This window comes from Rhinolophus sinicus, chromosome 3 (genome assembly GCF_057876585.1).
Source record: "Rhinolophus sinicus isolate RSI-liver-muscle chromosome 3, RSI-T2T, whole genome shotgun sequence".
Classification (NCBI taxonomy): Eukaryota; Metazoa; Chordata; class Mammalia; order Chiroptera; family Rhinolophidae; genus Rhinolophus; species Rhinolophus sinicus.
In genome coordinates, this window is record NC_142503.1 from 76,391,347 (window position 1) to 76,405,513 (window position 14,167).

The following is a 14,167-nucleotide window of genomic DNA, read 5'->3' on the forward strand; positions in this document are numbered from 1 at the left end:
CAGAAACCCAGTGCCAGAATTTTGCGTGTTCCACCACGATAAAAATCCATGTTGCCAAGTTGAAAGCAGGCTGCAGGGCCCAGGAGCGCATCAAGATAAAACAGCACATTTTCTTCCTGCTCCAACAACCTGCTCAAAACTACACAGATTACCCGCGGTGTATAGTGCCCTCGTCCGTTGGTGAAGGTAGATAGCACCATCCAAACTCAGTGTGAAATTGGACGTGAAGGAACGTGAAGATTTAACCCCATTTTAGCGACGGTGCATGCGCCCCAAAAGTCTCATTTTGGGGACATAGGAGAAGGGAAGGAATCAGAATCGTTCGTGGATCCTATCGCGAGAGGAGAGAGCCGAACGCCACGTCAGAAACAAAAGACCCTGACGCCGAGCGACAGCTGCGGGAACAAACGGCCAGTGCAAAACCATGGCCGCGTAGGCGTTCCGGTAGGCAGGACTTCCGCCGGAAGACGGGATATCTGGGAAATCTCAACCCCGAGTTCCGGCGGGTGTATTTCTCGGCTGGGACAGGTCTGGTGCCGAGTGGGCGGGTGAAGATGGCTTGCGCCGCGGCGCGATCCCCGGCCGACCAGGACAGGTGGGTCCTGAGAAAGGAAGGGGCTTGCTGCGAGCCCGCGGTGTTGCGCCGCTGTCCCCGCCCCGGAAAGGCTCGCGGGTGAAGCTCGGCCGGTCCGCAGGCCCCGAGCCTCTCTCCGAGCCGTCGTTTGTCCGGAAGGCCAGCCGCGCCTGGCTCTTGGCAGGGTCCCTGGGATTCTGACTTTAGGTAGCTCGGTGTTGACCCGTATGTGAGACTGAGGACTTCGGGTGCTACGTGGACAAGGCGTTAAGTAACAGAGTCACAGAGTGAGAGCTCTGTTATCTGAATTGTGTCGTTCAGGAAGGCTCGTTTGGACTTTTTAAAGTCTTTAGTACTTTTGACGCCGGACTCTCTTTAAAAGAGCGGGACCCACCACTTTTGATAGACAGCTGTATCTAACTGAACAGTTAGCGACATCGTTTCTTTTTTAAAAAGAACTTCTGTAGCAAGTGTTTTCTCCATCTGAGGTAGTGAGTTAAAGTTTCCTTTTTAAATAAGTTAAATAAAAGGGAAATAATTTAAAGAAAAGATACGCAAATAGTAGTATAGGTGTACCCGCAATCGTGATAACGATGAATGAATGAATGAATGAATGAATGAATGAATGAAATTTTGGAAATACAGCTCCAATGACACCAGCTGTGCTTTCTCTGTAATAGGTTTATTTGTATATATCCTGCTTATTTAAATAACAAGAAGACTATCGCGGAGGGCAGACGAATCCCCATAAGTAAGGTAAGCAGGTTGGCACCTTGGTTCTCTTGAGGGATTGGGAGAGGTTTTATTATTAGGGCCACAAAAGCTTCTTTACTGCCTTGGGGTAGTGGGGGCTATGGAGAACAGTAGCCAAGAATTGGGGTGCTATTCTGAATAATGGTGAAACCAGAAAGGCACTGACTGATTCATAGCTGAAGGAATTTTTAAAGTGATTCTTCATGAGCTTGTGTTTGAAAGAAGGGAATGGGAAGGGTTGTAGAGTTTGCAGGTTTTTATTTAAACCAAGGTTGTGACAGTCATCCCCTTAATTAAGTAAACCAGAATTACACCACTGTACAATAGAATGTCCAGAATGTAGTTGAGTTTTCAAAGACAACTTGCAGAAAATTCAGAGGTGTTGAGTTTTAGCTTTATGTCAATTATTGTTTTTTTCTTTTTTGAGATAGTTAAAGTTATTTGGCATTAGGAAAGTGCCTAATGCTAAGTAAAAGGTCTTTGTAGAGGCTTTTTATTTTCAAAACTGATGTCATATTTTATTTTTTCAAGAATCACATTTGTCGTCTATTGACAGATTTAAGGTAGCTTTTTCAGGAGCAATGAATTAGTTAATTTTGTGTTATTTAATATCTCCTACTTTGCTGCTGAAACGTGTAAAGAAAAGTCTATTTTGCTGCCTCAGGCTAAAAGAGAAAGATGCCAACGCACTAGTTCAGAATAATGCCTGACATCAAGCCACTCTAATAGAGGCCTGTGGTAGCAAGCTCTCATATAATTTGGAGATTGGTTAAATTGTTTTTAACTTTTTTGTTTCTTTTAATGATTTTATTGGGGAGGGGGAACAGGACTTTTTTGGGGAACAGTGTGTATTTCCAGGACCTATCAGCTCCAAGTCAAGTTGTTGCCCTTTCAAATCTTAGTTGTGGAGAGTGCAGCTCAGCTCCAAGTCCAGTTGCTGTTGCTCAGTCTTAGTTGGCAAGGGATAGTTGGCAGCCCACTATCCCTTGCAGGAGTCGAACTGGCAACTTGTGGTTGAGAGCACAAGCTTCAACCAACTGAGCCATCCAGCCGCCTGGGAGTTCAGTGGCAGCTTAGCAGCAGCTCGTTGTCTTCATTCTAGTTGTGGAGGGTGCAGCTCACTGGCCCATACGGGAATCGAACCAGCGACCCTGTTGCCCAAAGCTCACGCTCTAACCAACTGAGCCACCCCTCCGCCCCTTTTTAACTTTATTGATATATAGTATACATATAGAAACATACATAAATCTTATGTCTTTCTTGGTTAATTTTCACAAAGTGAGTACACTTGAGTAATTAGCGCCCAGGAAGATTCCTTCATGTCCCCTCCCGGTCACTGTCCTCTCCAAGTATACCGTGTTTCCCTGAAAATAACACCTAGCCAGACAATCGGCTCTAACGCGTCTTTTGGAGCAAAAATTAATATAAGACCCGGTCTTATTTTACTATAATATAAGACCGAGTCTTACATAGTATAAGACTCGGTCTTATATAGTATTATATAACATAATGTAATGTAAGACCGGGTCTTATATAAATTTTTGCTCCAAAAGACGTGTTAGAGCCGATTGTCCGGCTAGGTCTTATTTTCGGGGAAACACGGTACTCACTGTCCTGACTTCCAACACCTTAGATTACTTTTGCTTGTTTTTGAATTTTATTTAAATGACGTTAATACAGTATATACTTTTGTGTCTGTCTTTTTCCACCAAACTTTAAGCTTATGAGATTTAGCCACACTTTTGAATATAGTTTAATTCTTGTTGCTCTATGGCAAGGTTTCTCAACAGCAGCACTGTTGACATTTTGAGCCAGATAATTCTTTGCTGTGAGGCTGTCCTGTGCATTTTAGGTTGTTTAACAGCATCCTTGGCCTCTACCCATTAGATGCCGGTGCCCCACCCCACCTAGTAGTGACAATCAAGAATGTCTCCAAAGCATTGTCAAATGTCATTTGGGGGCCAAAATTGCCTTGCTGAAAACCACTGCTCTTTAGTATTGCATTGTATGAATATACCACAGTCCATTCTACAATGGATAATTGGGTTGTTTCTGGTTTGGGGCTATTATAAATAGTGCTGCTGTGAACATTCTTTAGTTTGTCTTTTAGTGAACATATTTTGCACTTTTCTTGAATACATATCTAGAAGTGGAATTGCCGGGCCATAATAGTACATATGTTTAGCTCTGGTAGATACTGCCAAACAATTTTCTAAAGTGATTGTATCTGTAATAGTTGTTTAACCAGTATTTATTGAGCACCTACTATGTTCATGCCAGGTGCTGGGGAATATAATGGTGAACAAAGTAGTCCTTGCCCTTGTGAAGTTTATGTTCCGTTTGAATGGGCAAGGACACACAAGTATGAATCAGTGTTATTCCTGGGATTTTTTTTTTTTTTTTTTAATTACAATGGAAACAACTGTACCTAGTAGAAAAGGAAACCTAGGGTGTGGTACATGTTTTGATAATAATATTTGAAATAATTTACACAACAGCATTGCAGTATCCACTTAAAACTAAGTTATTTAGTATTTTTTATTTTTTTATTTAATTATAATTGCCATTCAATATTATTTTATATTAGTTTCAGGTGTACAGTGTTGTGGTTAGAAATTTATATAATTTACAAAGTGATTCCCCAATAAGTCTAGCATCCACCTGGCACCATACATAGTTATTACAATATTGTTTACTGTATTCCCTATGCTGTACTTTACATCCCCATGACTGTTTTGCAACTGCCAATTGTACTTCTTGCTCTCTTGACCTTTTTCACCGTGCCCCCCCAACCCTTCTCCCATCTGGCAACCATCAGTTTGTTCTCTGTATCTATGAGTCTTTCTGTTTTGTTTGTTCATTTATTTTGTTCTTTAGGTTCCACATACAAGTGGAATCAGGGTATTTGTCTTTTTCTGTCTGACTTATTTCACTTAGCATAATACACTGTAGGTCCATGTATGTTGTCCCAAATGGGGCAAAAAGGGATTTAATTCTTTTTTTAATGGTGAAATACTATTCCATTGTATATATGTGCCACATCTTCTTTATCTAACTGTCTGTTGATGAGCACTTAGGTTGCTTCCATATTTTGGTTATTGTAAATAATGCTGCATAAGCAGTTTAGTGTTTTTGTTTTTAACTGTTCAGGCTGTTGAAAATCCTACAGCTACAGAGATTCAAGATGTGTGCTCAGCAGTTGGACTTAATGTATTTCTTGAGGTATGATGTGGTTCTTCCTTTACTATTTTCCATACTCATCTCATTGATGTAATAACTTTCTTAAATAAAGGCTGCTTTTCACTTTTTAAATTTTTTTTTACGATAGAAAAATAAAATGTACTCCAGAGAATGGAATCGTGATGTTCAGTACAGGGGCAGAGTTCGGGTCCAGCTCAAACAGGAAGATGGCAGCCTCTGTCTTGTGCAGTTCCCATCACGTAAGCCTTTTTAAATGAATGAATGAAGTTTGGGGATAGGTTATTCCTCTACATTGCAGAAAAGGTTCTGATCTTTTGAAAGTTAAAAATCATAATTTGTGTTCTACAGATTAATTTGAGAAAGGACTGCTGCTGATGGAGAGGTAAACAGTGGTTCCAACTTCTAAGTTAAGGATCTCTGAGAATATGATAAAGCCTACTAATGGTTTCTCCAAGAAATTTGTTTTGTGAACATTTTATCAACCTCTGGAAGTTTATCATTGTTCCCAGGTTAAGCATATAAAATTAGTAAATTGTCAGATGTTAATTGTTTTCTCATTCTGTTTCTACTTTTCTCACTAAGTTCTCACTTGTTTTGTTTTTCACTTTTCTACTTTCCTGCCCAATATGTCACGGAATACATTCACTCCTCTTTAATTATCCATCCCCCTAAATTTCTCCCAGCTCCCCACTTCCATAATGACCACTATGTACATGTGCAGAGACCATCCATGCACACATCCCCTACAGACCTAAGGGAGAATGCATCCCAGGAGTGTGATTGCCATGTGATAGGCCATACACGTTGTTCCGTTTTCTCTCTCTCATGTATTTGCTGAAATCCACCAATCCCCTGGTAATCACTATCCCACTCTTCTCTTTGCTCTTGTAAGTTTCAGATCCTAGAGATTCTGAAATCTTATAATTTCTATCACTAATAAATCTAAAAAGCCATATTTAGTGGAAAAAAGCAAGAGATATGCATAGTGTGATACCACTTAAGTAAGTTTAAATACAAAATAAGAAAACACAGTCTTAAGATAGTAGTTAATAATGGCAAGCAGAGTGGAGACGGGGTATGGTCAGAGAAGGCTGTAGCATTATCCCTAGTGTTTTATTTATTAAAAAACAATAACCAAACAAAACTGGACAACAGTACTCTAATATAGTAAATCTGGGTATTGCAAAGATGAGTATTTATTTACATGTTATTCTTTTCAGAATTTTTTAGTTTTAAAAATATATTAATTTTTTTTAATGGAGATTTTTTTTGACACAGTAACAGGAAACCGACACCTTGTTTTTAGTTGAATTAAAATAGGCTGGTTTCTATACTAAAAAACTTATCAGATATTTGACAAGAAAACTTGTTAGATATTTCTAGAAAGTTAAGATTCTGACTCAAGAGTGACAGATGTGTATATTCCAGTATGTTTTTTTCTCCTCTTTGACATCTTTCTAGACTATCTCTTAAAAGTGGAAAGACAAAACAACAGGCTTCATTTTAGAATAATATTTGGAAAGATGTTACATCCTGTTTCCAGTAACCAAATAGTTACAAAGTAAAAAGAAAAGCGGAGGGGCTTGGTGTATTGGGGTAAGGAAGGCAGCTACTAGAACTGGAGGAGGTGGTTGGTAGAGAGAACAGGGGTTCATGTATTCATAAGTCATCTGAGCATATGAGTAACATTTTTTGTAGTTTTAATGACTTTGGATTTTTGTTATAAGACTGAGCAGCCCTCTGTTTCCATAGCTTAAGTTACAATGGGATGCTATTTCCAGCTTCTTACATTTAGATACATTCTCCTTTGATCCTCAAGTCAATTACTAGGACCAAGACCAAAATTTTTGTTTCACACTCTGTGTTTTAAATTTTGTTTGTATTTATTTAAATATTTCAGCATTGTTCTCAGTACTTTTCTCCACCAAAGGCCCCCTGCTTGAATGAGTCATTGTCTTCATAGTTATTTTTTTCTTTTTAAATCCTTCTCATTTTCTTGATGTAATAATTTCTTGAACTTTATGGTATTCAAGTAAATGACCTTCTATGTCTTATCTCTCAGATTATACACTAAGCCTAATTTCTGGCTCCTAGGTAAGTCGGTGATGCTGTATGCAGCAGAAATGATACCTAAATTGAAAACAAGGACACAGAAAACAGGAGGTGGTGACCAAAGTCTTCAGCAAGGAGAGGGAAGTAAAAAGGGGAAAGGAAAGAAGAAGAAGTGACCTGGTATGAGAATCAAGTATGTGATACTACTGTAAGAGACATGAATGGAGGTTTCTAATTTGTATCTGAGAGAAACAAGCTTTTCGTTTGTATCATTTAACTGAACTGTGAACAGTTGTGCCTCCCAGCTTCAGCATCTGAGTTGACAGTCAAATTTGTATCAGAAGTTTGCATCTAGCCTTTATGCAGTATAAAATCTTTTTTTTTTTTTTTTTTTTTGCTGTTCAATGCAGTTTCTGTGGAAGAAAAACGTATTTTGGAACAGACAATGGATGCTACCATAAGTTACTTGAAATCCTATATCTCTCCTTTATGTAAACATGTTCAGATAAATGAGTTTAATAAGATTTGAAACACATTTTATTCACCTTTTAAGTTAATGAAATAAAATTCGAAACTGACTTTTGCAGCTTTTACTTGTGAACTGATCAGTGCCAGTAGAGGAGATAATTAGAAAGAATAAAATGGGTAGTTGAAGTTTAGTGTGAACCTAAAACTAGAAAGAAGTGGGTAAGTCTTCTTGGAGGTCTATGAACAGCTCATCTATAGATCATATTCTTTTAATCAGTTACTGTTAATTGAACTGTTCAATTACTAGTTTTTTGACATATGAAAAGTCCTGGAGTTTAAGCTTTAGATTTGCTTATTTTGTATAGGCTTAAGAACATTATTTTAACTGGAGTTCTAAAATTACCTACGTTTTAGCACCTTCAGATACATTTTTTTCAAGAAACTTAATTGGGTGGGTGATTCTGACCTTATCCCAAAGCACTGTTTCTGGAAGTGGTGGTTCTTGGAAAATTTAAGCGAATCCCTATCCAGCCATGTGTTTTTGTCTACTGTGTTTATGTCCTGGGGAACTGCCATCTCTGACTCCATATGCTTCTGGAAGGGCGATTACTGTCCTGCAGCCCAATGTTTAGGTCAGTGATGTGCCACCTACACAGCAGTGGTCCCATAAGATTATAATGGAGCTAAAACATTCCTATCGCCTAGTGACGTCTTAGCTGTTGAAAATTGGGAGCAAAACAACACATCACGTGTGTGTGTGGTGAGGCTGGTGTAATAAGCCTGCGCAGCCAGATGTGTGACAGTATGTGCAATTATGTACCATATGCAATTCTTGATAGTGATAATAAATGACTGTTACTGGTTTATGTATTGACTATGCTTTTTAAATTATTGTAGAGTGTATTTCTACATATAAAAAAAAGTTTGCTGTCAAACAGCATGCCGTGTTATACCAGCAGCAGCCTCGTACATCTGTGCTCACTGCGTCTCTTCATTACGTTATGTTCTCTTGTACTTGATTTATTCTTGTGTCTTAAAAGTGTAGTGTAGTGTAGGGGGTGAGGGGAGGGCAGAAACTTACATGCTTTGATTTTGCTTCTTAAAAAAACGATACAACAAGGAAACACAACTTTAGTGTTAGTGTTGGTTAAAGTCTCCGGTCACGTAAAGGCTTTCACATTCGCTCACCATTCACCCAGAGCGGCTTCCAGTTCCGCAGGCTCCATCCATGGCAAGTGCCCTGTGCAGGCGGACCATTTCTTAGTTTCTTATACAGCATTTTTACTGTGCCTTTTCTGTGTTTAGATAACAGTTAGGTAGACAAATACATTGTGTTAAAATTGCCTACAGTGTTCAGCACAGTAACATGCCGTACAGGGTTGTAGCTTAGGAGTAACAGACTATGTACACCGTGCAGCCTAGGTGTGTATAGTAGTGTGTGTAGTAGGTGTGGGGAAGATGTTAAGAAAATTTTCCTTCATTGGCTGGTGTTAACTTTTGTCTATTAGCTTTTGTCTGTTAGTGCATGTGAGGTGATGGTTAGCTTAGGGTTAAGAGAATTCTTGGGTTGGAGTGGAGAGAATTCCCCCTTCTGTGTCATTCCCGGCAGGAGAGATATGAGATGATGTTGCTTTCTGTCTGTTTCGCCTGCATCAGCAGATGAAGTGAAGAAGTACCTAAGTTATGTCAGCATGACGTGACAGGCAGGTTACCAAGGTTTGAAAGGCCATGGGCCGATGCTCCCCGGCAAGAACTGTAGGTACTGTTTTCACCAGCCAGACAGGCAACGTTCTTATCATTAGTTCTTATCATTAACTGCCAGACCCTCCCAGAACTGGCTAGTCCTTGAGAGGGGAGGCAGGAACACAAAACTTGGCTCTGGGGTACATCTTAAGAGATATATAAGACAGATCTCGCGTGGCATATGGATTGATTGCTGTTTCAAGAGATTGCTATTCAGAAGATTTGCTGTTTCAGGACTGCTTTTCAGGATTGGATTGTTTCAGAGTGAGAGATTGGAACTTGCTGCAACGGACAATAAAGACGTCTTTTGTGGGCAAGTTGTCGTCATTCTAGTATCTTCGGGAGCTTGTGTGCAGCTTGCAGTATCGGAAGACTCCCTAACTTCCAGCAACGGCGACAGCAGCAGCATTCTGGGGAACTAGCAAGCAGCAGCGGGAGATGCCTGTTTCCCTCAGCTGCAGACCTGGCAAGGTTTTGATTCCTGACCTTTCCACTGTTTTTCCTATGGTTTGGTGAGCTTTTGGCATCTACTGTAACAGTTGCTATCCTATAGAGTTTATCACTGCATTTGGATGCTCCTTATTGATGTTATTTGCGTATTTAGCCAAGTAACTTTTGATCAGTAGTAAACATATATTGAGATCTCTTGAACTTATATGTATGTGTGCTCCCTTGACATGACATTGTTATCAGTGTACATAGTTCAGTCTTAACCACCTTTACTTTCTGTCATTAGCACATTCTTTTAAGTGCCTTTGTCCTTTGCTATTACATATCGCTAAATAAATTGATTAGATATTGCTGAATAAATCAATTAGCCCCTCTCTAGCGTGTGCTCCCTTTCTTTTCCCCACTCGGCAATACAGTAGGCTACACCGTCTCATTTTATGTAAATCCACTCTGATGTTCGCACAATGACCAATTGCCTAATGATGCATTTTTCAGAACATATCTTCTTGTTAAGCTTCGCCTGGCTGTATTTACAGGACTGCATCCTAGTCACAGGATATGACCCAGGCCAGGCCAGTGGATTATTTCTCAGGAATTTAAATCTGGAGTAGAAACAATGAAGATGGTGATGGGAGCTAAGATATCTAATGGTCTACAAATTTCAGCTATCCTGATTCCTGTTCTTCTGAGGCCTAGTTTAGGTCTTCTATGAATTCCGTGAGTAACTTCATATCCTTCCAGTAAATCCTGTTTTCTTTTATGTTTTTATTACTTGAGATCAAACGATTCCAATTGATTACTAAATAAACAAACCCCGAGTTTTAGAGCTTTAAATGGTGTTATACACCCAGGCTGTATGAAAATGATCCATTGGTGTGCAGAAGTAATACTGGGATTTCTACTTATTTTTTTTTTCCTAACAATTTATGTTGTTAATATGTTTTATAGTGAACACAGTATATAACAGTTTATATATTTGACTTATAGGTATTGGGGCAGTATGTGCAAAACATGATTCAGAGCAGCCCTCTTTAGGAAAGTGTATCACTAAGGAATGTGTTTGGCTGTATAACAGGAAACAATGAGGGACTTAAGAAGGAGTTAATTTTTTCCAAGTAATATGAAATCCAAGCATCAGTGTTGGTTCACCTGCTCAATGATGCACTTATATCTTCCCACTCTACTATCCATGTCATGTTTCTAACATCCTTAGGATTGTTGTCTCAAGCTTATAAAAGGGCTGCTACAGCACCAGACATCACATCAGAATTCAAGGCAGAAAGAAAAGATAGCTGTGCCAGCCACATTTGTCCCCCCTCCTTTAAAAGGAAAGCCATAGATTTCTCAGAAACCCTTCCCAGCCAACTTTCACTTGTGTCTCATTGCCAAGAACTGTGGCACATGTCCATTTTCAGCTGCAAGGAGGCTGAGACAGTGAATATGTAGCTTTTCCAGTCCTGATGGTAGGGGCAGCCAAGAAGAAAGTTGAGAATGGCTATTGGAACAGCCAACTTAAAAGATTTGTCACAGAAAGGTGACTGGAATCTAAAATTGTTTTAGTTCTGAGGCAGGAAGGATTGTCAGGAAGGTTTCGGAACTAGCTGTAACATCGCATTGCTGTTTCTTCATACTGTTGCAAGCAGTGCATCACCGACTTATTTGCAAATCAAGTGAAAAATGGGACCCTTCATAATGAGCAAGATTGAGCATTTATTCATATGTTGAAATACCATTTGTATTGACTTCAATGACTTATGTTCACATCCTTTGCCCACTTCTTAAGGACTTTATTGTTTGTTACCAATATTGTACATAATATAGAGAGACATCTAGTTTTAATAGTTTCAGTTTTAGGCCTTCTATCCTAGTAGAGGATTTAGTTTTCCTTCCTTTACCCCCAACACACGTATGCCTGCTTCTCATCTTCCCTCCTACCAATTACCAATATATTTCTGAATTTTGATCACTATTCATAGTTTGCATTATTACCACATATTCCATTTGTAGCTGAGCCATTAGCACCTTTGCTACTCAAAAGTGGTCAGCCTCCCTTGGGAGCCTGTGAAAAATGCAGAATCTCTGGTCCCACCACCCAAGAATTCACATGCATTTAACAAGATCCCAGGTGATTCTTAACGCACATTCAAACTTAAACACTGAAGCATGCTATGGATATTTTTGTTTTTTGGACATGATTTCCTTGGAGATATTATTTGCCCTTTTCTATTTTTATCAAATGCCCTTTCAAAAAGTTTGTTCACATCAGGTAGTTTATTTTCTTTTCCTCAGCTAAAAGGATTTATTCAGGGGGGAGGGGGAAAGATTGCAGTCGGGAGGTGCCACCGTGGCCAACCAGGTGGAGGTTTCTGCTCAGAGGAAAATGGAGGAAGCACTTTATAAGAGGGGAAGAGGAAGTTAAAGAGAGGGGCAGCCACGGCTGTGGAACTGCCCTAACCCCACTTCCTCTAGGTTCTCCGCATGACAGAGGTGTGAGACCTTCCATACACCCTTCCCATTCCTGTCTTGGTTAAGGTCTCTATCAAGAATTTTGACACAGTCACCTCCCTGGGAGCCTCCGAGGCGCCACCTCTCCACCCCAGCTCTGGACCACCAGGCTCAGGGGGATGTAATCCAGAAGGTCAGCTGCCCACCCCTGCGCACGCCCTGGGAAGGGGTTGTCCCACCGCCAGCGGGCCACCTGTGAACCGCCTCAGGATCACATGGACCTCAAGAAGCCTTGGGGCTGCAGTGCAGGTCTTTGAAGCCCCAGGCTCTTTGAGGAATGTGTGAATGCGCCAGGATGGTCCAGGATGGCACCTGCAGCTCTTAATTTCATCTTTGTAAAAATCTCTACTGGAGACTTTTACCTGGCTCTAATTTCTTATCTCTCTCTCATTTTATCATCTCAAAAGATGGTTTATTATAATCACCACGAGTATTTGAATATCCCAGGGAAGGTTAAAAGGAGTCCCAATGAACAGCTGTTTATACAGGGCATAGATCCACTACTTTTTAAAATTCTTATTCATTCAAAAGAAGCCAAAATAAGGTGGTCACCCCTGAGACCTAGCGCCCGGCTTCATTCTGGGTTCTCTTCACCATCACCCAGAGTGTGACTTCGCTGCTTAGCTGTTCTGGATATCCTGTATCAGTGTATCCTGTGTATTCCTCTTTCGTGGGTTACTTGTTTTGTGGAACCCATCTTCAAGATCTCCCTGGGGAAAATGCAAGGGAGGTAAGTTCTTAGGCCTTGCATGTCTGAAAGTGTCATCATTCTATCCTCACGCTTTTTGGCTGGGTATAGAATTAGAATTGAAAATCACTTAATTTCAGAAGTTCAAGGGCATTACTTCGTGGTCTTCTGACTTCTGTTACAGCTGAAGCTTTGGAAGTTCAAGCCATTCTAGTTCCTGATCTTTTATGAGCCACATTTTTTCTTGTTGAAACCCACAACCGTATCAAAATAAAAGTATTCTGAAATAATAGTGTGCTTGGTGTGGGTCTTTTTTTGGCCGTGGTGCTGGGTACTTACAGGGCCCTTTCAATTTGGAAATGTATTTTTCAGTTCTGGGAAATTTCCTTGAAAATTTTATTCATTTTTCTCCGTTTTGATCTTGGACTCCAGATTTGAATATTGGACCTGCTGGACTAGTCCTCAAATTTTCTTACCTCTTTTTCCTCTTATTTCCACTTATTTGCCTTTATATTCTATTGCCTAGAATTCCTCAGCTTTATATTCTAACCCTTCTATTGAAGTTTCCATTTTTCTTTATTTTCAACTTCTCTAAGCTCTCTTGTGATCTGAATGTTTCCCTTTTCAAGCATTCTGTTATTTCATGAATGCAGTCTCTTATTTCTCAGAGGGTATGATTTATATTCTTTTCTAAGTTTCTTTTTCTTTGTTTTAATGTTGATCCCTGTCATGTTAAGTGGCTTTCCTTAGATTGATGGTTTAAGAGTTAAATATCAAACAGCTGATTGAAGTTCTGAGCACGTAAAGGCCTGTAAATTGAGTTTCACTGAAGGGATATCTGGCTTGAAATGTTTGTGGGGGAATTTCCAAGATCAGAGGTGTCTTCTCTTAAGCTGATCTGCTTTCCCAGAGAAAAGACTAACAAGTTCCTGGGAGGATAAGGGTCTGGGAACCTAGTGGGAGAAGGTGAGGTGGGGAAATGGGTCTCAGTAGTGTTTAATCACTCAATTCTGTTTTTAATACAACTTCCGTCCTCAGCTCTGCCTGTGTCCCCCACTCCAAAGATCCTCTTACTATGTCCAGAAGATACACCTCCAATCTTCTATTTGAATAGGGTAGGGTAGTTTTTCACCAATCCTCCTTATTTTAGTTCCTTCCCAACATTAAGATTGCTCTTTACAGGTACTTTGAGACTGAGTATGACTTTATAACAAAATCTATATCCAGAGACTAGGTGGGATAGGCGGAATAATGCCTCTCCCAAACCTGTGAATATGTTCCTTTACATGGCACAAGAGGCTTTGCAAATGTGATTAAGGATCTTGAGCTGGAGAGAGTACAGGCAAACCTCGGAAATACTGTGGGTTTGGTTCCAGACCACTAATAAAGTGAGTATCACAATAAAGTGAGTCATAATCTTTCTGCTGTGGAGGTTCTTGCCTTCAGTTTGTACAAAAAACAAAACCCAACAAAACAAACCACAGCACCTGTGAAGCACAGTAAGGCACAGTGCAACAAAAGGAGGTATGCTTGTAGCCTGGCTTATCCAGGTGGGCCCAATGTAATCACAGAAAACAGAAGCAGAAGTGGGAGTTACTAGAGGGCCCGGAAGCTGAGGAATTCAGGCAGAATCTTGAAGATGAAAAGCAAGGAAATGGATTCTCCTCTACAGTCTCCAGAAGGAATGCAGCCCTGCCAACCCCTTTTGGATGTCTGACCTCCAGAACTGTAAG

The 14,167-nt window shown here is 40.1% G+C and overlaps 1 protein-coding gene across 1 annotated transcript; it reads left to right on the forward strand.

Moving 5' to 3' along the window:
* The first annotated feature begins 440 nt into the window (after nt 1–440).
* SRP19 (signal recognition particle 19) lies at nt 441–9,615 on the forward strand. Its single transcript, XM_019727791.3, has 5 exons — nt 441–595; nt 1,255–1,330; nt 4,478–4,549; nt 4,656–4,767; nt 6,623–9,615. The coding sequence occupies exons 1-5, from the start codon at nt 555–557 to the stop codon at nt 6,754–6,756; spliced, it is 435 nt and encodes a 144-aa protein (XP_019583350.1). The 5' UTR covers nt 441–554; the 3' UTR covers nt 6,757–9,615.
* Nucleotides 9,616–14,167: the final 4,552 nt, after the last annotated feature.

What these genes read in the sequence shown, in the direction of transcription:
- SRP19 (XM_019727791.3), top strand. Translation starts at nt 555, where the DNA reads ATGGCTTGCGCCGCGGCGCGATCCCCGGCCGACCAGGACAG. An exon ending in GACTTAATGTATTTCTTGAG is followed by an intron (nt 4,550 to 4,655) that starts GTATGATGTGGT and finishes TTTTTACGATAG; the next exon opens with AAAAATAAAATGTACTCCAG. An exon ending in TCTTGTGCAGTTCCCATCAC is followed by an intron (nt 4,768 to 6,622) that starts GTAAGCCTTTTT and finishes TCTGGCTCCTAG; the next exon opens with GTAAGTCGGTGATGCTGTAT.